This window comes from Macaca mulatta, chromosome 3 (assembly GCF_049350105.2).
Source record: "Macaca mulatta isolate MMU2019108-1 chromosome 3, T2T-MMU8v2.0, whole genome shotgun sequence".
NCBI lineage: Eukaryota > Metazoa > Chordata > Mammalia > Primates > Cercopithecidae > Macaca > Macaca mulatta.
This window is the reverse complement of record NC_133408.1, coordinates 197,652,905-197,674,716: the sequence shown is the minus strand read 5'-3', so window position 1 is coordinate 197,674,716 and position 21,812 is coordinate 197,652,905. Positions and strand designations below refer to the sequence as shown.

Sequence of the window (21,812 nt, the reverse complement as noted above, 5' to 3'; positions counted from 1 at the left end):
ATATGAATTTCATAATTCTTTTTTTTTAATTCTGTGAAAAATAATGCTGGTGGTCTGATAGGAATAGCATTGAATCTGTAAATTGCTTTGGGTAATGTTGCCATTTTAACAATATTGATTCTTCCTATCCATGAGCATGGGATGTTGTTCTGTTTGTTTGTATTATCTCTGACTTCTTTCAGCAGTGTTTTTTAATTCTCGTAGAGATCTTTCACTTTCTTGGTTAGCTATAATCCCAGATATTTAATTCTTCTTGTACATGTTGTAAATGGGATGCATTCTTGATTTGGATCTCAGCTTGGAAATTATTGATATATAGAAATGATATTAGTTTTTTGGTTTCTGTTTTTGTTTTTGTTTTCTAAGGGTCAGTGACTTGTATGCTACTGGTTTTTATACATTGAGTTTTTATCCTGAAACTTTACTGAGGTCATTTATTAGTTCTAGGAGTCTTTTGGCAGAGTTTTTAGGGGTTTCTATGTATAGTATATCATCTATGAAGAAAGATAATTTGACTTTCTCTTTTCCTTTTTGGATACCTTTTATTTCTTTCCCTTGCCTGATTGCTCTGGCTAGGACTTCCAGTACTATGTTGAATAGGAGTGGTGAGAGTGGGCATTCTGTTTCATTCCAGTTCTCACAGGAAATGCTCCCAACTTTTGTCTGTTCAATCTGATGTTGCCTTTGGGTTTGTAATTGATAGATCTTATTATTTTGAGGCATATTCCTTTTATCTTTAGTCCTTTGATGCCTAATTTGTTGAAGGTTTTTTTAACATGAAGGGACATTGAATTTTATTGAAAGCCCTTCCTGTGTCTATTGAGATGATCATATGGTTTCTGTTTTCAATTCTGTTTAGTGTCATAGAAGGATTTCGAGAGGAGTTCCTACTTTTTGGCTTTTTGAAGTAATTTTAGTAGGATTGGTACTAGCTCTGCTTTATATGTCTGGTAGAATTCAGCTGTGAATTTGTCTGGTTCAGGGCTTTTTTGGTTGGTAGGGTTTTTTTTTTTATATTAGCAATTCAATTTTGAAAGTCATTATTCATCTGTTCAGGATTTGAATTTCTTCCTGATTCAATATTGCAAGGTTGTATGTTTCTGGGAATTTATTTATTTCTTCTAGGTTTGTGTGCATAGAGGTATTTATAACAATCTCTGAGGATCTTTGTGTTTCTATGGGATTGCTTGTAATATCACCTTTGTCATTTCTGATTGTGCTTATTTAGGTATTCTCTCTATTTTTGTTTAGCTAGTGGTCTACCAACTTTATTTATTATTTCAAAAAATGAACTTTCTTTGTATGTGTTTTTGTGTCTCAATTTCATTCAGTTCTGCTCTGATTTTGATTTTTTCTTTTCTTCTGCTAGCTTTGGGATTGGTTTGTTCTTTTTTTTTTCTAGTTCTTCCAGGTGTAATGTTATGTTGTTAATTTGAGATCTTTCTAACTTTATGATGTAGTTGTTTAGTGTTATAAACTTTCCTCTTAACACTGCTTTAGCTGTGTCCCAAATATTCTGGTATGTTGTGTCACTGTTTTCATTAGTTTCAAATAATTTTTTGATTTCTGCCTAATTTCATTCTTTACTCAAAAGTCATCTAGGAGCAAAATGTTTAATTATGATGTAATTGGATAGTTTTGAGAGATCTTCTTGTTTTTTATTCATATTTCTATTACATGTGGGCCAAGAGTGTAGTTGGTATGATTTCAATTTTCTTTGGATGCTTCTGAGACTTGCTTTATGGCATGTGGCTGATCTTAGAGTATGTGCCATGTGCAGATAAGAAGAATATATATTCTGTTGTTGTTGGATATTCTGTAGACGTCTAGAAGACCCAGTTGATCAAGGGTTGAGTTTGAGTCCAGAATATCTTTGTTAGTTTTCTGCCTCTATGATCTGTCTAATGCTGTCAGTGGGGTATTGAAGTCTCCCCCTATTACTGTGTTTATCTATGTCTCTTCATAGGTCTCTAAGACCTTGTTTTATGAATCTGGGTGCCCCAATGTTGGGTGCATAAATATTTAGGGTAGTTAAGTCTTCTTGTTGAGTTGAACCCTTTTTCACTATGTAAAGCCCCTCTTTGTTCTTTTTGATCGTTGCTGGTTTAAAATCTGCTTCATCTGAAATAAGAATAGCAACCTCTGCTCTTTGTTGGTTTCCATTTACAAGATAGATCTTTCTCCATCCCTTTACTTGGAGCCAAAGTGTGTCATTACACGTGAGATGGGTTCTTGAAGACAGCAGACAGTTGGGTCTTACTTCTTTATTCAACTTGTAAATCTATGCCTTTTAAGTGGGTGTTTAGCCTGTTTACATTCAAGGTTAATATTGATATGTAAGGATTTAATCATGTCATTTGTGTCATTAGCTGGTTTTCATGTAAACTTGATTGTGTAGTTGCTTTATAGTGCAAGTGAGCTACGTATTTGTGTTTTTGTGGAGGCAGGTATCTTTCTTTAGTTTCCGTGTTTAGCACTCCCTTAAGGACCTTTGTAAAGCAGGTCTAATGATAGTAAATTCCTTTAGTGTTCACTTGTCTAAAAAGGATTTTTTCTTCTTTGCTTATGATGCTTAGTTTTGTGGGATATGAAATTCATGATTGGAAATTTTTTTCTTTAAGGATGTTGAAAATAGGGCCCCCAGTGTCTTCTGACTTGTAAGGTTTTTTTCTGAAATGTCTGCTGTTATCCTGAAATGTTCTCTTTGTAAGTGACCTGCTCTTTCTCTCTAGCTGCTTTTAATAGTTTTTCTTTCACATCAACCTGGGAGAATCTGATGACTATGTGCCTTGGGGATGGTCATCTTATATAGTATCTCACAGAGGTTTTCTGAATTCCTTGAATATCCTGTCAACCTCTAGTCAGATTGGGAAATTTTTCATGCACTATGTTTCCCAAGTTGCCTACTCTCTCTCCTTCTCTTTCAGAAAAGCCAGTGAGTCATGGGTTTGGTCTTTTTACATAATCCCTTACTTTTCATAGGTTTTATTCATTTTTTAACACTCTTTTTTCTTTATGTTTGTCTGCCTGTGTTGATTTGAAAGAGCTGCCTTTAAGCTCTAAAATTATTTTCTCAGCCTGGTCTATTCTGATGTTAATGCTTCCAATTTTATTATGAAATTCCTATATTGAATTTTTCAATTTCAGAAGTTCAGTTTGGTTATTCTTAAAATGGCTATGTTGTCTTTCAACTCTCAAATCATTTCCTTGGATTGAGTTTCAACTTTCTCCTGTATCTCATTGAGCTTCCTTGCCATCGAGACTCTGAATCCTATGTCTGTCATTTCAGTCATCTCAGTTTGATTAAGAACCATTGCTGGGTAGCTAGTGTGTTCATTTGTAGCCAAGAAGACACTCTGGCTTTTAGAATTGCCAGAGTTCTTGTGTTTTTTGTTTGTTTGTTTGTTTTCTCATCTGTGAGTGCTGATGTTCTTTTATCCTTTTGAATTTGCTGTCCTGGGGATGGGTCTTTTTGTTTTTATGTTCCTTATTTCTCATAAGAGTTTTGCTGTTGTGTAAGTTGGATATAGTTGACTGGCTTTGTTTCTGAATTTTTTCATAGGGCCGAGGTTCAGCTCAGCACTCCTGGGCTGTATGCTCTAACCTTGGTGAGCTGGGACCAGGCCTGTGGCTGTGTCCTCTGGCCCCTTGAGGTTTAGTACCAGCTGCACTAGGAGGTCAAGGTGCAGCTAGGCTGCTGGCCAAAGCACTCCATCAGGGGCCACCAGCCAAACTGCCCCGTTGGTGGTTGCTGGCAAAAGTGCCCTGGCAGGGTGGTAGGGGCCATTGGCAAAAGTGCTCCAGTAGGGCTCTCTTTTTTAGTGTAAGCATTTAGTGCTAAAAATTTCACTTAGCACAGTTTTAACTGTGTGTGCCATGAATTTTGATATGTTGTGCTTTTATCTGAATTACATGTAATGTATTATCTTCTCTTTGACCCATGGATTATTTCATAACATGTTGTTTAATTTCCAAGTGTTTGGATATTTCCCTATTATCTTTCTGTTATTGATTTCTACCTTGACTATATTGTGGTCAGAGAACACACTCTGAATGATTATAATTTTGCTGAAGTATGTTTTATGGCCCAGCATTAAGTCTATCATGGTATGTTTTCTTTGGGTAATTGAAAAGAACATATACTCTGCTCTTGTTGGGTACAGTGTTCCATAAATAGTCATTAGGTCCTGTTGATTAATGGTATTGTTGAGTTCTTTTCTATCTTTGTTGATTTTTTGTTTAGTTGCTCTATCTATATAATTCACATATAGGATTGCTGTATCTTCTTAGTGGGTTGGCCTATTTATCACTCTGTAATTCCCTTCTCTGCAGCCATTTTCTTTACTCTAAATATTAACTTATCTGATATTAATATAGCCATTGCTTCTGTCCTTTGATTAATACTTACATGATATATATTTAAAAATATTTTTACTTTCAACCTTCCTATATCATTTTATTCAAAGTGAGTTTCATATAGTATATAGTTGAGTCTTTTTTTAAAAAAAATCCCACTCAGCCAGTGTGTTTTTGTTGTCATATTTAGCCCATTTACATTTAATGTAATTATTAATATGTTAGGATTTAAAACTCATTTTTTATTTTTTACTTGTTCCTGTATTTTTTATTTCTTTGTTTCTTCCTCCCTTCCTTTGAGTTACTTTAATGTTTTTGGAAATCCACTTTATCTATAGTGTTTTTGAGTGTATGTCTTTGATAGTTTTCTTTTAGTTATTGTTCTAGATATAATATGCATATACATATTCATAACTTATTAAAGTTTACTGGTGTCATAATTTTACCAGTTTGGGTGAAATATAGAAACTTTTCCTTCCTTTATGACATTTTACTTATCCCCTCATTTATATTATAATTGTTTAAATATTTCCTCTATGTGCATTTAAAATACATCAGACAGTGGTATGATGTTTGATTGAACTGTCAAGCATACAACCCAAGAGAAGGAATGCTTACTCATGTTGTTGTTTGTCATGTTCTTGCATTCTTCCTGATGCTCCCAAATTCCTTTTTTTATATTTCTCTTCTACATAGAGACATAAATTTAGTTATTCTTTCCGAGTTGGTCTGGTGAAAAACACAATTTTCCTTTATCTGGGGATATCTTTATTTCCCCCTTATTCCTGAAGGATACCTTCACTGGGTATCTGGATTGATAGACTTGTGGGATTCTGGGTTGACATATTTTTCTTTCAGCACTTAAAAAATGTGCTATTTCCTTGTGGCCTCCATCGTTTCTGATAAGAAATCCCCTGTCATTTGAATTGTGTTTTCCTTGTAGGTAAGGTGTCATTTTTCTCTGGCTGCTGTCAAGATTTTTCTTTGTAGGTTTTCAGAAACTTAATTATTATGTGTCTTGGAGGAGATTTGGGTTTACCCTGTTTGGAGTATGTTTAGCTTCTTAAATTTTTAGGTTCATGTTTCTTCCAAAATTGAGAAGTTTTCAGCCATTATTTTTCTGAATACCTTTTCACACCTGTCATCTTGTCTTCTTTCTCTCTTCTTTTTGAAACTCTGATAGCATGAATATTGTATCTTTGGTTATAGCCCTGCAGTTGCTGAAGCTTTATCAATTTTTTCTACTATTTTCTCTGTGTTGTTGACATTGAGTAATTCCTACGGTTTTATCCTCAGTTCACTGATTCTTTCCTTTGTCTCTCCATCCTTCTGTTATGTGCATCCACTGAGTTTTTTATTTTGATTATTGTGTCTTTCAGTAATAATATTTCAATTTGGCTTTTATTTATATCATCTATTTTCTGAGACATCCTACTTTTTCATTTGTTTCAAGTGTGTTCATAATTGCTCATTGAAGCATTTTTATCATAGCTGGTTTAAAATCTTTCTCAGGCAATTGTAACATCTCAGTCATCCCAGTGTTGGTTTCTGTGGATTGTCTCTTTCCTATTTATTTTGTCATCTTCTTTGTTCTTTGTATGACCAGTTATTTTCTGTTGAAATCTGGACATTTTTGTATTATGTCATGATTCTGGATCTCATTTAAACCTTGCATTTTAACTATCTCTTTTTGAACACTGCTCTTCTGGGGGTAAGGGGTGGTGATGGTAATTCCTTGTAACTGACATGTGGAAATGGAAGTCTAGATTCCCCAGGAGGCCTCTGTTAATACCTGAGGGTGGGGTCTTTTTACTGCTTGGTTAGGGAGAGGGGTGGAAGTTTCAACTTCCCAGATGGTCTCCGCTGACACTGTAGGGGTTGTGGTAATTACAACCCAATGGAGATGAAAGTTCTGGATCCCTACTTGGCCTTCTCTGATACTACCTGGTAGGGCTAGGGGGAGGCCTTATTACAGCCTCATTAAAGAGGAAGTCTAGACCCCCACTTGGCCTTTGTTGGCATGGGTAGGGGGAGGCTATACTTTTTTCTGTGGTGTTTTGCTGGAGTAGAGCTGTTAATATCTAATATTTTTGTGTCTTGCTGAGTTGATTCTTTCCTGACTCCTTGATTAGAGAGAGGCTGCTTTAGTTGTGTGTGTGTGTGTGTGTGTGTGTGTGTGTGTGTGTATACACATTGGTGTTTCCAGATTGCTTCCCTCTTTAACTCCAAGTCTGAGGTACATGAGACAAAAAGAAAACCCAGGGAATCCACCACTGTGTCCTTCTCTGCTCTTCCTTCTTATTGCCATCCTTCCAAGTCTTATGCTTGTTTTATGTATGCTCAGAGATTCTAGTTGTACTTAGTGGGAAGAAGTATGTCATCTCTAGAAGTGGATTCCTTCTTCCCAGGGTTATATTTTCTCCAAGATATGCCACGGACAGAAATTCAAAGGAGATGCTTAAACTCCCATATCTATGCATTGTTGTGTTTGTTTTTATATCTAAGAGCACAGTTTCTTCTGAATTCCAGGAAGGCTGAGATGGCTGGGCTAAGGGATACAGGGTCCTCTCAGACTACTCAGTACAGATGATTCTGAGTAGTTGACCGACTATTGTTCTGGAAGAACTGAGCCCTTGTGAGACTGCTCAGTACAGATGATTCTGAGTAGTTGACCGACTATTGTTCTGGAAGAACTGGGCCCTTGTGAGACTGCTCAGTACAGATGATTCTGAGTAGTTGACCGACTGTTGTTCTGGAAGAACTGAGCCCTTGTCAGACTGCTCAGTACAGATGATTCTGAGTAGTTGACCGACTGTTGTTCTGGAAGAACTGAGCCCTTGTCAGACTAATCAGTACAGATGATTCTGAGTAGTTGACCGACTGTTGTTCTGGAAGAAGTGAGCCCTTATCATAGATGCCAAAGTTGACATAACTCAGACTTACATGCTTTTCAGATAAAAATTGTAAATTTAAGTTATTTAAATTTTATAAATGATTTTTTTCATGGAAAGTTCTTTTTGTGCCATTGATTTTCTGCTTCCTGATAAATATTAATATTAAGACAATCCTTTTTAGGAATGGCATGGTTAAAATATCCTTATTTTCTAAATCCACAATAATAGATATTATACTAACATTGCAAATGTGCTTTCAATTGAGGATACTCCCGAAAATGGATCAGAAATAGCTATATAAACAAAAGTACATTTCATAGTGGGTGTTTTTAAATTGCTTTGGCAAATGGGATAAACTTGGTTATTATTAAGTACATTTAATCCTAAATTGGGTAACAGTGAGTGTGGGGCCTGTTCTCTCAGCGACCTATTCTCTAAGTGATACATTCCAACTAGAGCGGCTTAGAGTAAGTTGGAGGCCATCCTAATGGTGAATTTTCCTATCATTCTTCACTTCCGGTAATGCCATTTAGGCTTTTGAGATTTAGAAATATGACAATTGCTTTAATTTGCCATCTATAACATTTAAAAATTGTTAAAATCTAGATTTGCATGTGAAAAAAAATTGTGTGTTCATGAAGATAGCTTATATCTACTGAGCTCTTTTAATTCCATCCAGAATATGTGGTTCTTATCATGTTCTGGACTTCCTATGCCACACACACACACACACACACACACACACACACAAGCACAGAGCCATCCTGATTTGAAGATTTTGGTAATGTGTTTTTGTACAGGGCATAAAAATATATCTCTGTAATTACATGATATTTAGTGATTAGATAATTATGGATAATTGCATGGGGTAGTTCTAAGTGCTAAAGTGTTACCATAAGATCTAAAATGTACAAATTGCATAATAATTATTCTTGAGAGTTATTTGGTAATTTTGAGCATAATTATCATGTGATCCACAGTGCATGTAATTAATGCATAATCACATGGATTTTGCCTTCATAACTACTTCACCCTTGTTATGAAGCTCTTTGTCATAACATTTGAGTATAAATATAATGTAATTGGCTCCCGGATACAGTACATTAAGCCCCATGATAATTGCTTTCACGGTAACAGTACCCCTTATTCCATTCCAATTGCTGTCTTTTAAGATTTTGTTAGGAAGAACAAAACACCTAAGATACAGTGGTGGGCAGTTAGAGGAGTGGGTGAGTGGCGGGTACTATGTGCTCATTGTGGATGAGGAGTATCTTTGCTGTGACCACAGTATTTCCATGTAGATGGAAGATGTCTCCATTTTTCATAATAGACAAAAATCTATCTTCTGACTAAACTTGTATTTGGTGTAAGACTCCTTACTGTCCAGCCATAGTCAGCGCCCATTAAGTCTCTCCCTCTATTTGTTTTTAATTTTTAATTTTTGTGGGTACAGAGGTGTATATATTTATGGGATACATGGGATATTTTGATACAGGCATGCAATCATAATAATCACATCAGGGTAACTGGGATATTCATCACCTAAAGTATTTATCCTTTCATTGTGTTACAAATAATCCAGTTATACTCTTGGTTATTTTTAAATGTACAATAATTATTGTTGACTGTAGTTACCCTGTTGTGCTATCAAGTACCAGATCTGAATTCATTCTACTTAACTATATTTTTGTACTCATTAACCATTCCCACTTACCCCCCACCCCCTGCCAATTTCCTTCCCAGTAACAATGGTTACTTCCTTCTGGTAACCATTGTTCTATTCTCTATCTTTATAAGTTCAGTTGTTTTAATTTTCAGTTCCCACAAATCAGTGAGAACATGCAAAATTTGTCTTCCTATGTCTGGCTTATTTCACTTAACGTAATGATTTTCAGTTCCATCCATGTTGTTGCAAATGACAGAATCTTACCTTTTTATGGCCGAATAGTACTCCATTTTGTAGAGGTACCACATTTTTTTAAATCCGTTTGTCTGTTGATGGACATTTAGGTTGCTTCCAAATGTCTGCTCTTGTTAACAGTGCTGCAATAAACATGGGAGTGTGGATATCTATTTGATACACTGATTACCTTTCTTTTGGGTATAAACCTGGCCGTGGATATAAACCTAGCCGTGGGATTGCTGGATTATATTATAGCTCTATTTTCTGCTTTTTAAGGAACCTCCACACTGCTCTCCATAATAGTTGTACTAATTTACAATTCCACCAGCAGTGTGTATGAGGGTTACCTTTTCTCTATATCCTCACCAGCATTTATTATTGCCTGTCTTTTGGACAAAAGCCATTTTAACTGGGGTGAGATGATATCTCATTGCAGTTTTGATTTGCATTTATCTGATGATCAGTGATGTTGAGCACCTTTTCATATACCTGTTTGCCATTTGAATGTCTTTTTTGAGAAATATCTATTCAGAGCTATATCTATTTGCCCATTTTAAATTGGATTATCAAATTTTTTTCTACAGAATTGTTTGAGCTTTTTATATATTATGGTTATTAATCCCTTGTCAGATGAATACTTTGCAAATGTTTTCTCCTATTCTGTGGGTGTCTCTTCACTTTGTTGATTGTTTCCTTTGCTGTGCAGAGGTTTTTAAACTTGATGTGATCCCATCTGTCCAATTTTGTGTCCAATGCTGTGCTTGTGGGGCATTACTCAAGTTGCTTTGGCTGCCTGTGCTTATGGGATATTACTAAAGAAATTTTACACTATTCAGTGTCCTGGGGAGTTTTCCCAATGTTTTATTGTAGTCGTTTCATAGTCTGAGGTCTTAGATTTAGTCTTTACTCCATGTTTGTGTGATTTTTGTATACGACGAGATAGGAGTCCAGTTTCATTCTTCTGCATGTGGTTATCTACTTTTCCCAGCACCATTTACTGAAGAGACTGTCCTGTCCCCAGGACAGTTGACGACTATTGACGATTTTTGCATCAATATTCATCAGGGATATTGGCCTGTAGTTTTATTTTTTGATATGTCTTTGGTTTTGGTATCAGGGTAATACTGGCTTCATGGAATGAATTTGGAGGTATTTCCTCCTCCGCTATCTTCTGGAATAGTTTGAGTAAGTTATTCTTTAAATATTTGGTAAAATTCAGCAGCGAAGTGATCGAGTCCCAGGGTTTTGTTTGCTTGGAGACTTTATTACAGCTTCAATCTTATTATTCGTTATTGATCTGTTCAGGTTTTGGATTTCTTCATGGTTCAGTCTTGGTAGGTTCTATGTGTCTAAGAATTTATCTATTTCTCCTGGGTTTTCTAATTTACTGGCATGTAGTTGCTCATCGTAGCCTCTAATGATCCCCTGAATTACTGCAGTACTAGTTGTAATGTCTCCTGTTTCATCTCTGATTTTATTTATTTGGCTCTTTTCTCCTTTTGTCTTAGTCTAGATAATGGTTTGTCAATTTCGTTTATCTTTTCAAAAACCAACTTTTTGTTTTCATTGATCTTTTGTATTTTCTTCATTCAACTTCGTTTATTTCTGCTCTGATCTTTATTATTTCTTTTTGTTTACTAATTTTGGGTTTGGTTTGCTCTTGCTTTTCTAGTTCTTTAAGATGCATCAATAGATTGAGGGTTTTCTCTCTTCTTTTTTTTGATGCAGGTGTTTATAGCTATAAACTTTCCTCTTAGTACTGCTTTTGCTGCATCCCACAGGTTTTTGGTATGTTGTGTTTGTATTATTATTTGTTTCAAGAAATCTCTAAATTTTCTTCTTAATTTATTCATTGACCCACTGGTCATTCAGAAGCGTATTGTTTAATTTCCATGTGTTTGTATAGTTTCCAAAATTTTCCCTGTTATTGATTTCTAATTCCATTGTGGTCAGAGAAGATACTTGATGTAATTTCAGTTTGTTTTTGAATTTTTATGCATTTTGTTGCCATAATGTATGGGCTGTTCTTGAGAATTATTCGTGTGTTGAGGAGAAGAATATGGATTTCATAGCCATTGAATGAAATGTTCTGTAAATGTCAATTAGGTCCATTTGCTCAGTAGTGCAGCTTGGTTGATACATCTTTGTTGAATTTCTGTCTGGATGATTTCTGTCCAGTGCTGAAAGCGGCATGTGGAAGTCTTCAGCTGTTATTGTATTGGGGTCTGTCTCTTGCTTTAACTCTAATAAAATTTGTTTTATATATCTGGATGCTCCAGTGTTGGGTACATATATATTTACAGTTGTCGTGTCCTCTTGCTTAATTTACCCCTTTATCATTATGACCTTGTCTCTTTTGGTAGTTTTGTCTTGAAATCTATTTTGTCTGATACATGTATAGCTACTCTTGCTCTTGTTTGGTTTCCATTTGCATGGATTATCTTTTTCCATTCCTTTATTTTTTTAGTCTATGTTTGTCTTTATAGGTAAAGTGTGTTTCTTGTAGGCAACAGATGATTGGGTCTTTTTTTTTTTTTTTAAATACATTCAACCGCTCTGTATCTTTTGATTGGAGAGTTTAGTCCATGTGTACTCAATGTTCTTTTTGATAGGTAAGAACTTACTCTTGCCATTTTGTTATTTGTTTTCTGATTGTTGTGTGATCTTCTCTTTCTTATTTCTTTCCTTACTGTTTTTTTTAAGTGAAAGTGATTTTCTTTGGTGGTATGTTTTAATTTCTTGCTTTTTACTTTTTGTTGTATCTGTTTTATGTTTTTTGATTTGAGGTTACAGTAAGGCTTGCAAATAACATCTTATAACCCATTATTTTAAATGGATGACAACTTAACATTGATTGCATAAGCAAGCTAACAAACCAGCACAGAGAAAACTAATAAAAACTCTACACTTTAGCTTCATCCCCCTACTTTTTAACTTTTTGTTGTTTCTATTTATATCTTTATATCTGAAAAGTTGTTGGAGTTATTTTTGATCAGTTCATCTTTTAGTCTTTTAACTCTAGATATGAGCAGTTTACACACCACAATTACAGTGTTACGATATTCTGTGTTTTTCTGTGTACTTACTACTACCAGTGAGTTTTGTACCTTCAGATGATTTCTTAATGCTCACTAACTTTCTTTTATTTCAGACTGAGGAAATCCCTTTAGCATTTCTTATAGGACAGGTCTGGTGATGTTGGAATCCTTCAGCTTTTGTTTGTCTGGGAAGGTATTTTTCCTTCATATTTGAAATGCATTTTTGTTGGATATACAATTTCAGAATAAAAGGATTTCTTTCCTTTAACACTTTAAATAACAATGACACTATTTCCTGACCTGTAAAGTTTCCACTGAAAAGTCTGCTGCCAGACATACTGGAGCTCCATTGTATGTTTTTTTCTTTGTTTCTTTTCTTTGTCAGCTTTTAGGATCCTTTCTTCATTCCTCACCTTTGGGAGTTTGATAATTAAATGTCTTGAGGTAGTCTTATTTGGGTTGAATCTGTTTAGTGTTCTGTAGTCTTCTTACACTTGAACATTGATATCTTACTCTAGGTTCGAGAAGTTCTCATTATTATCCTTTCGAGTAAACCTTCTCCCCCTTTCTTTCTCTCCCTCCTCTTGAAGGGTGATAAATCTTAGATTTCTCTTTTTGAAGCCATTTTCTAGATAATGCAGTTGTGCTTCATTTTTTAAAATTCTTTTTTCTTTAGTCTACTCTGACTGCATATTTTCAAATAGCCAGTCTTCAAGCTCACTAATTCTTTGTCTCGCTTGGTCAACTCTGTGGTCAAGAGAGTCTGAGGCATTCCGCAGTGGGTCAGTTACATTTTTCAACTCCAGAAATTTGCAAGATTGTTTTTAATTACTCCAATTTCATTGTTAAGTTTATCTGGTAGGATTCTGTTTGTCTTTTCTGTGTTATCTTGAATTTCACTGAATTTTTTTTAAACAACTATTTTGAATTCTTTGTCTGAAAGGTTACATATCTATCCCTGTCTCTCCAGGATTGGTCCCTGGTGCCTTATTTAGTTCATTTGGTGAGGTCATGTTTTCGTGGATGGTCTTGATGCTCTTGGATGTTTGTTGGTGTCTGAGTTAGGTATTTATTGAAGTCTCTAAAATCTGGGCTTGTGTGTACTCATCCTTCTTGGGAAAGCTTTCCAGGTAATTGAAGGGACTTTGGTGTTGTGATCTAAGTTTTTAATCCCTGCAGCCATATCTGCTTTAGGGGGCACTCAAAGCCCAGTAATTTCATGGCTCTTTCAGACTCATAGAAGTACCACCTTGGTAGTCTTGGATACAATCCAGAAGAATTTTGTGGATTACCAGGCAGACTTTTTTTTTCTGTTACACTCTCCCAAACAAACGGAGTCTCTCTCTCACTCTGTCCTAAGATTCCTGGAGCTGGGTGAGGGGTGACACAAGCACCTCTGTGGCCACCACCACTGGGACTGTTCTGGATCAGACCTGAAACCAGGACATCTCTGAGTCTCACCCAAGGCCCATGGGGTACTGCCTGGGTACCCCTGTTGATTATTTGGGGCCCAAGGGCTCTATAGTCGGGAGATGATGAATCCTTCCAGTACTAGGACCTTCCCTTCAAGGCAGTGGATTTTCCTTTGACCCAGGGTGTGTCTAGAAATGTCACCTGGGAGATAGGGCCTGGAATGGGGGCCTCATGACTCTGCCCAGTGCCCTATCCTACTTTGGCTGAGCAGTTATCCAAGTTGTAAGATAAAGTCCTCTTTACTCTTCCCTCTCTTCTCAAATGGAAGGAAGGAGCCTCTTTTGGAGCTGTGAGCTGTGCTGTCTAGGGTTGAGGGAGGGGTGACACAAGCACCCTTAGTTGCCCTAGCTGGTACCTCACTAGGTTGTGTGCACCCCAAGTCCAGTGGCTCCAAGCCAAGCACAGCACCAGGACTTGCCCAGGAATTGTAGTCCTTCTATCGTAGACAGCCTTCAAGTTTATTTAGGACCCCAGAGCACTTTAGCCCATGGTGGTGAGGCTTGTCAGAACTCAGATTCTGACCACTGGGATGGGTGGCACCCCTCTGTCCAGGGCTGGTCTACATGTTCCCTCCATGGGCACTGGTTGAATTCTGCGTGTTGTTTTTACTGTGACAGGGCAGCACTGAGTTCCAATACACAGTCCCACAATCACTGTGCTCTCTCTCCCAAGTGCATATGCGTTCTGTCTCTGGGGCACACAGCCACTGCAGGGGGATGGGTGAGGGGTGACATCATCAATTCCAAATAATCTTTTCTACCTTCTTCTGTGCCTCTTTCAATGATATGGAGTTAAAACCAGGTACTGTGACCACTCACCTGAAATTTGGTTCTCATGTAGGTGCTTTTCTGTGTGGACAGTTGTTCAATTTGGTGTTCCTACAGGGAGGATGATCACTGGAGGCTTCTATTTGGCCATCTTTCTCCATGCTCACCCAAGTCTTTGTATTATTATTATTAATGCAGCAGAGCCTCAGTTTTCTTTTTGGCCTAGAAGTTTCAGAAAGTGGGAATTTCTTTAAGGAGAAGATCTTCTTGATAAACTGCAGTGAGAGGGAGCCTTACTTTGCAGATGGGACCGTCAACGTGATGGTGAAATGCAACTACTTACGAGACTGAAGCAAGAGCTTTGGCTAAACTTCCAAAATGATGACACAGGTTTTGCAACTTTTGTCCACAGGTTTCACGTGGCAGGATGACTATACTCAGTATGTGATGGATCAGGAACTTGCAGACCTCCCCAAAACCTACCTGAGGCATCCTGAAGCGTCCGGCCCAGCCAGGTAAGTGTGGATGTGGCTCACTGCCCTTTGCTCCCAGGACACAGCCCATAGCCATTACACTTAGGATTTGTTCGTTTATTTTAATGTAGCAAAGAACCCACTATCTTTCTGGTGCACATGTTTCAGAAAGTTAGGATATCTGTAAGGAAAAGGTTGGTTCCCATGAGAGAAAGAGATATTGGGTGACCCTCCAGTGAGGTGCCATTTTCATTGAGACATGCCCAGGGGTTCTTCATTTTTCCATGAGACTCTTAGAGAAATCCTGCATCTTCAAGGCCTTGATCAAAAGCAGATAAGTTGAGAATTCCCATTTCTAAGAAATTATTTTTGCTTTAGACAAAAAGCAGAATTAAATTGTGAAAGTCTTTATCGTCCTTTCCCAGAGCATAGCAACCTATACTGAGCTAAATATATTGTTCCATATTCTCTTATTTTGTACTCAAACTATGTGGCAATTACTAATGTCATATAAACTATCTGGTAATGTCATACATACCATGTACTAAATGTCATACCCATTCTTGAAAGTGAGGAAATTGAGACATAGGGAGGTTAAAAAATTAGTTTAAAGACAAATCACAGTAAGAAAGCTGGCACTGTTGGATTCCTGAGCCATTGTGCTATTTTTCATGTTAAAAAAAAAAAAAAAAAAAAAAACACATGAAAATGACCTTTCCTAAAGGTTTAATTTGAAAAGTCCATTTTTCCCTGACAGAGAGACTATTCTAGAGCCATAGTCTTTAGTCAGAAAGATTCCAGTAACACAAAATTTAGATAGCTGCTTTCATGCCCATGTCCATCTGATACGGAAAGCAATTAAGTGTCCTGGCAGGATCAAAAGAGTGAGAAGTGTGGAGAACTGGTAACCGACCCCCAGCACGCGGCACACACTGAGGGCAGGGGCCGCGTCTTTCTGCTTCTGTGCCTGGTGTATCTACCTTTAATACCTCCTTTATCTAAGAGAATGTGCTGTTATACTCTAAGTCTTTCCTGTAGGAAACCAAACAAAAATCCACCAAAATGTTTTCAACTTGAGCTGTGTTGAATTTCCATGTTCATGTTGGATGTGTTCAAACTCCTTGTACTCCCCTCTAAATTCCATTGGGGGCGCTTGCACCGCCCCAGGGACCTTGAACTCCATCAAGTGTAGGGATGGGTTGGGCGGCCCAAGACGGGCAAGCAGCAGAGGGCTGAAGAATTGGGAGCACCAAGCAGGGGATGGCTCCTCCTCAGTCTGGGGGTGCAGAACGGGGCAAACAGAAGCTGCCCAACGTGGGAGGAAAGGAGTGCCACCGAGAGAAGAATCCAGGGAGGACCTGCCTCTGAGAAATCAAACTCAGCAGCAACCCTGGAGAGGCACCTGGATTGTGCCTTCTAAACGTTAAACGTGGTCGTTTGAAAAAATTGCCAGTTTTTATTATTTAAAACAGTGCCAGTTTTATTATGAAAAATGGTATGTTATCTTTGTTTTAAATACATAGGCTTTGAGATTGGAACCTACCTTCCTTCCTACCTACCTTGCTTCCTTCCTTCCTTCCTTCCTCCCTCCCTCCTTCCCTCCCTCCCTTCCTTCCTCCTCCTCCTCCTTTTCTTTCCTTCCTTCCTTCCTTCCTTCCTTCCTTCCTTCCTTCCTTCCTTCCTTCCTTCCTTCCTTCCTTCCTTCCTTCCTTTCCTTCCTTTCTTCTCTTTCTCTCTTTCTCTCTTTCTCTCTCTCTTTCTCTCTTTCTCTCTCTCTTTCTCTCTCTCTTTCTCTTCTCTTCTCTTCTCTTTTCTCTGTCTTGCTTCGTCACCCAGGCTGGAGTGCAGTGGCGTGATCTCGGTTTACTACAGCCTCTACCTCTTGGGTTCAAGCAATTCTGTTGCCTCAACCTCCTGAGTAGCTGGGACTACAGGTGTGCGCCACCACGCCTGGCTAATTTTTGTATTTTTAGTAGAGACGGGGTTTTGCCATGTTGGCCAGGCTGATCTTGAACTCCTGACCTCCTGATCCACCCACCTTGGCCTCCCAAAGTGCTGGGATTACAGGCATGAGCCACCACATCCGGCCAAGATTGGAATTTTCTTTGTGAATTTCCTGTATATGTCTTTGTCTGTATAAAAAGGACTTTTTGTATATTTCTGTTTGTTCCTTGTATTATAGATTCTTTACATTTCATGGTAGTAACTTTTCACATATTACATTTTATAAAAATATTTTTATCAGCCTGGAACATAGATGGCACTAGCTATGGTTGCAAATAAAAACAGAGAGCTCTTACCATTCTGTAGGTTGGATTTCCAAATTCTTTCTTTGTGAGTGTTGAACCCAGGCAAGACCAATTATCCCTGCCCCCAAAACAGAGGCCCATTTAGGGAGGCATTGGCTGGATATTCTCCAGACTCCTTTCCTCCCCGCTTCCCTCCCCTGCCCTGCGATGGGCTTCATGCCTGTAGGCTCCATCGGGTCCTCTGGGGCTCTGGCTTTGGTGGGGTTTGGAACAAGCTGCACCCAGCGTGGAGGGCAGAGGAGTCTGGGCACATTCCCCAGCTCTTCCCCAAGCCCAGGCATGACTGCCTGGGACAGTCACCCCCTCTCATGCTGTCCCTCCTGCTGACCCAAAGGCCTCCTCAGTCCCATGGCGGCGCCTTCCTCGTGCCCAACTCTGACACCTACTGAGGGAGGTTCCCACGAGGCCCTGCCCAGGAGAGAATAAGAAACAGTGTGGCCCGTCATCTTCCTCAACTGTTGCCCACAAAATTATCATCCTCATGGAAATGTGATCGTTTTTCTTTTTTTCCTAAAATTTCTGGAAAACTTCTTTTACCATTGAAATGATCTACTTTCTAGTATAATTTTTAGGAATGCTCTTTATTTATAGGGCATTTTCATTGTCTTCCAAGATTATTGGTAAAACATGCTTACACTGTTGTGTGATTTGGGGTATTTAAAAGCTATCCTTTAATACCTATTCCACATTTGGTAATGCAGTGTAGTGGATGCTCTTCTCCTGTTGATGAAAAGAGTCAAACTCTGTAAAATATTTTTAGAGATGTATTCTGAGCCAAATATGAGTGGCCATGGCCCGTGACGCAGCCCTCAGGAGGCCCTGAGCACATGGGCCCAGGGTGCTCGGGGTGCAGCTTGGTTTTATAGATTTTAGGGAGGCGTGAGACATCAATCAAATACATTGGTTTGGTTCAGAAGGAGGGACAACTCAAAGCATTTCCAGGCTATAGGTGAATTCAAACATTTTCTGGTTGACAACTGGTTGAGTTTATCTGAAGACCTGGGACCCACATAAAGGAAATGCTCAGGTTAAGATAAAGGATTGTGGAGACCAAGTTTTATTGTGCAGAGGAAGCTCTCAGATAGCTGACTTCAGAGAGAGCAGGTTGTAAGATGCTCCTTATTGGACCTAAAAGGGTGCCTAGCTCTTGGTTGATTATCTCCTGGGATCTGGAAAGGAAGAAAGGAAAACAAAGGGGGAAGGGGATCCCTATAGAATGTGGATTTTTTCCACAAGAGACTTTGCAGGGCAATTTCAAAGTATTGCAAGGAAATATATTTTAGGGTTAAATATTTTGATTTTTTTCCTTGCCTGGTAATGTTCTGCCAGAGTCAGACTGAAAAGTAAGTCACGATATATAGGGTCAAATAAAACCCTCTGATGAGAATTTATGGTTTGTAGGGCATGACTCCCCAGACCTCTTAGATAGGAATTTGGGCAAGATAAAAAAATCAGAGCTTAGTCCTCACTATTATGATTTTTAAAATTACTCAGCACATGTGTAGTTATATTCCCTTGCCATTGTAAACTCACCTTTTCTTTAGCTGGGTGTGGTGGCGCCTGGCTACTCAGGAGGCTGACGGATCACCTGAGCCCGGGATTGAGGCTGCCTGAGTCATGATCACACACAGCACTCTAGCCTGGGAGACAGTGAGACCCTGGCTCAAAAAAAAATTCCTTTTGTTCACCCTTTTAACACAATTTTTAAAAAGAATTATCTCTCAGATTTTCTTCTTTTTGCTATTCTCTAAGCTTCTTCAGTAAAACTTATTTATGCTCTTTATTCATTTTTTAAAAATAATGAAATCACATAAATTTATTATTTGCTTTTGAGCATAATTTTAACATCATTCTGTAACTTTGACGAATTCTCACTTGCTTTTGTTCTAAATTATCAGTAATTGTCATTTTATATCCTTTTGAAACAAGTGTTTGGTAGGCTTTTCTACTTTTTCATATTTATGTGTTGTTTTTAAAGTTTAAATTAGTGTCTAATTCTACTGCATTTTGGTCAGAATGTGACTTTGTTCAACTTTTGTTCTTTGGTAATTTTGAGGATTTCTTTGGCCTAATTGGAACCATATTTAATCTCCAGTTGGCGCTTCAATAATATATTCGTTTAACTATTTGCAGGATACAGATTTTTACAAATAGTTTATAATTTTATATATATATATATGATGTGTTATTAGGTAAAAATGTGTCAATTGTATTATTTCAGATCAACATGTCCTTATTTATATTGTGACTTTCTGAAATTTCTCAAAGACAGTATTTCTGTGAGTTTTCCTTTGGGGGTTGACGTGTTTAGCTTCATAGGCTCTGAGGCTCTGCTGCTTAGCACACGGAGCTGCGTCAGCCCGTCCTCGGCGTCCATCACTGGCGGATTGTTGTGTAAATGGTGTCTGCATCTCCCTTAATGCTTGTCTTGGATTCCATTTTCCTAGATGAATAGGGCCTTTCCTGCTTCCTCTTTGTTTTTGTTGCCTGGTTAATCCATGGCTATCTTCAGAATTTGGCCTTTGGGACTGTTTCTGTTTGAAACTCAGCTTTTATAAGGTCAAGTGGTGTTTCCAAAGCCCCGTGGGTCAGGTCGGAGGGTGGGGCCCGCAGCAAGGGTACCGATTCCTCTTTGGGGCTCTTTCTTCTCATACGTGGATTGTGGCTTGTTTGCCTCCTCATAGGTGGATTGTGGCTCATTCCCCTCTTCTTTAGTATTTATAAATTTTTCTTATTTTAGATTTAATTTGTGGCCTTCGCCTCTAGATTTTCAAGCGATTTTAAAGTAAAGGATTTGTTTCATTCCTTGTTAAAGGGATCCTCATGTTCTGATTCCTGCTGCGTGATAAGGAGCCCTGTTGGCTTTCAGCGTCCTCACTCCCCAGTCCCAGGAGCTGCTTCTAACCAGGCTCCCCTAGTGCCTGCCTGTGCCCTCCACCAGATAGACCCCGGGCCAGCATTTGCTGGATAAACGGTGGTGAAGGACGGAATGCGTGATCTGCCCATGCCTTTGAATTCTTGCATGGGTGGCAACACTAACCAAGAATGTCGCCTGGATTTCTCCAGTTCATGTGTGTTCAGAGCATTCTGAGCTTCACAGCTGAACAGGAATCCACAATAGGCCAGTGACATAGTAGCTGGTGTTCTTCACATGAGGCAGTTAATCTCAGGAGATTGAGTTACTTGCCGAAAACCAATTACTCATTCATGAAATAAAAGTGACATTAGAATGAAGTCTTCAGAATTCACAGCCCTGTTTTGGGCTTACCACAAGCTAATTTCTCCTGCTGGTTCTTCTCTTCACACACATGAGGTCCCTCAAGCAGAGTAAGCCCCAAGAGAGAAAGCCAGAAAGAGACGTAGTGTGGAAGATCAGCAAAGCAGTAAGTATGAATGCCCAGTGTGAGGAACAGAGCTGGCACCTAAGGAGTCACCAGGAACCTGAGAACATGCTTAGGGCTAAGAGAACCTGAGAACATGCTATAAGGAGAAGCTGAGAACGTGCTAAGGGCTAAGAGAGTCAAGGAAGGGGAACCTGAGAACTGAGGACTTGAGAACATGCTAAGGGCTAAGATAACCAAGAACCTGGGAACATGGCAAGGGCTAAGGAGGACCTGAGAACCAGGGAACATGCTAATGGCTAAAGAGAACCTGGGAACATGCTAAAGGCTCCTGAGGCAGGAACAGGGACAAAGAATACCAGCTGTGTATGTAAGCACGGACAACTTCACAGGGAACTTTGGGTGGCCATGAAGGTTGGATGTGTAACATAAGATGGGCCTGTAATTTGGAATCTTTTCCTTTAACAAACTGGGTGACAATCTAGGATATCTCATATTATCGTGAGCCTAAGTCCAGTGTGTGCAAGTGGAGAAGGGAGTAGCTACTAAGTGTAAAACATTTTTCATCTTTTTGAAGTACAAAATCCATACGTATGAAGTTTTGACCTACTTCAAGCTGGATGACAGAGCAAAAGTCAATGTGTGAGTTAATTGCTACACCACCACACAGCATAATGATAAACACTCTCATTGCTGTGACATATTGCAGTGTCACAAACAAGTCCCCAAGCATGGGCAGAGGCAAAGCAAAGATGAATATGACAATTTAAAGGTACATTTATGAGGTGGTTCCATCTGCATTGATTAGCAATTAGTGAGAAAAGTAGACAAAATACCAGAAAAGTAAGTTAACTGCAGTTAAATTACACTCTGACAACATAGAACATGAAATTTCATCGATTAAAAAATGGCCAAGGAAACTATAGCCATGATTTGAGATGCAAAGAGCTGCGAAGGCCTTGGTAATTTATATGTCTACTACATCTGTATCAGGGTCACTTGAAAAGTGATATTGTTGGGCTGTGTCCCCACCCAAATCTCATCTTGAATTGTAGTTCTTATAATCTGCATGTGTCGTGGGAGGGACCCAGTGGGAGGTAATTGAATCATGGAGGTGACTGTCTCCATGCAGGTCTTATGATAGTGAGTGAGTTCTCACAAGATCTGATGGTTTTATAAGGGACTCTTTCACCTTTGCTCCTTGCATTTGTCTCTCCTGCCACCTTGTGAAGAAGGGTGTGTTTGCTTCCCTTTCTGC

At 38.6% G+C, this 21,812-nt stretch overlaps 1 protein-coding gene across 3 annotated transcripts in view; it reads left to right on the top strand.

The window, feature by feature from the left end:
* The window catches only part of PTPRN2 (protein tyrosine phosphatase receptor type N2), a 1,015,036-nt gene that overhangs the window by 348,674 nt on the left and 644,550 nt on the right, over nucleotides 1-21,812 (top strand). For all 3 annotated transcript variants that reach the window (XM_028846528.2, XM_015135381.3, XM_077997823.1), the window contains one exon: nucleotides 14,844-14,946. In XM_028846528.2, the coding sequence (XP_028702361.2) occupies nucleotides 14,844-14,946 (103 nt within the window). The remainder of the gene's footprint in view (nucleotides 1-14,843; nucleotides 14,947-21,812) is intronic.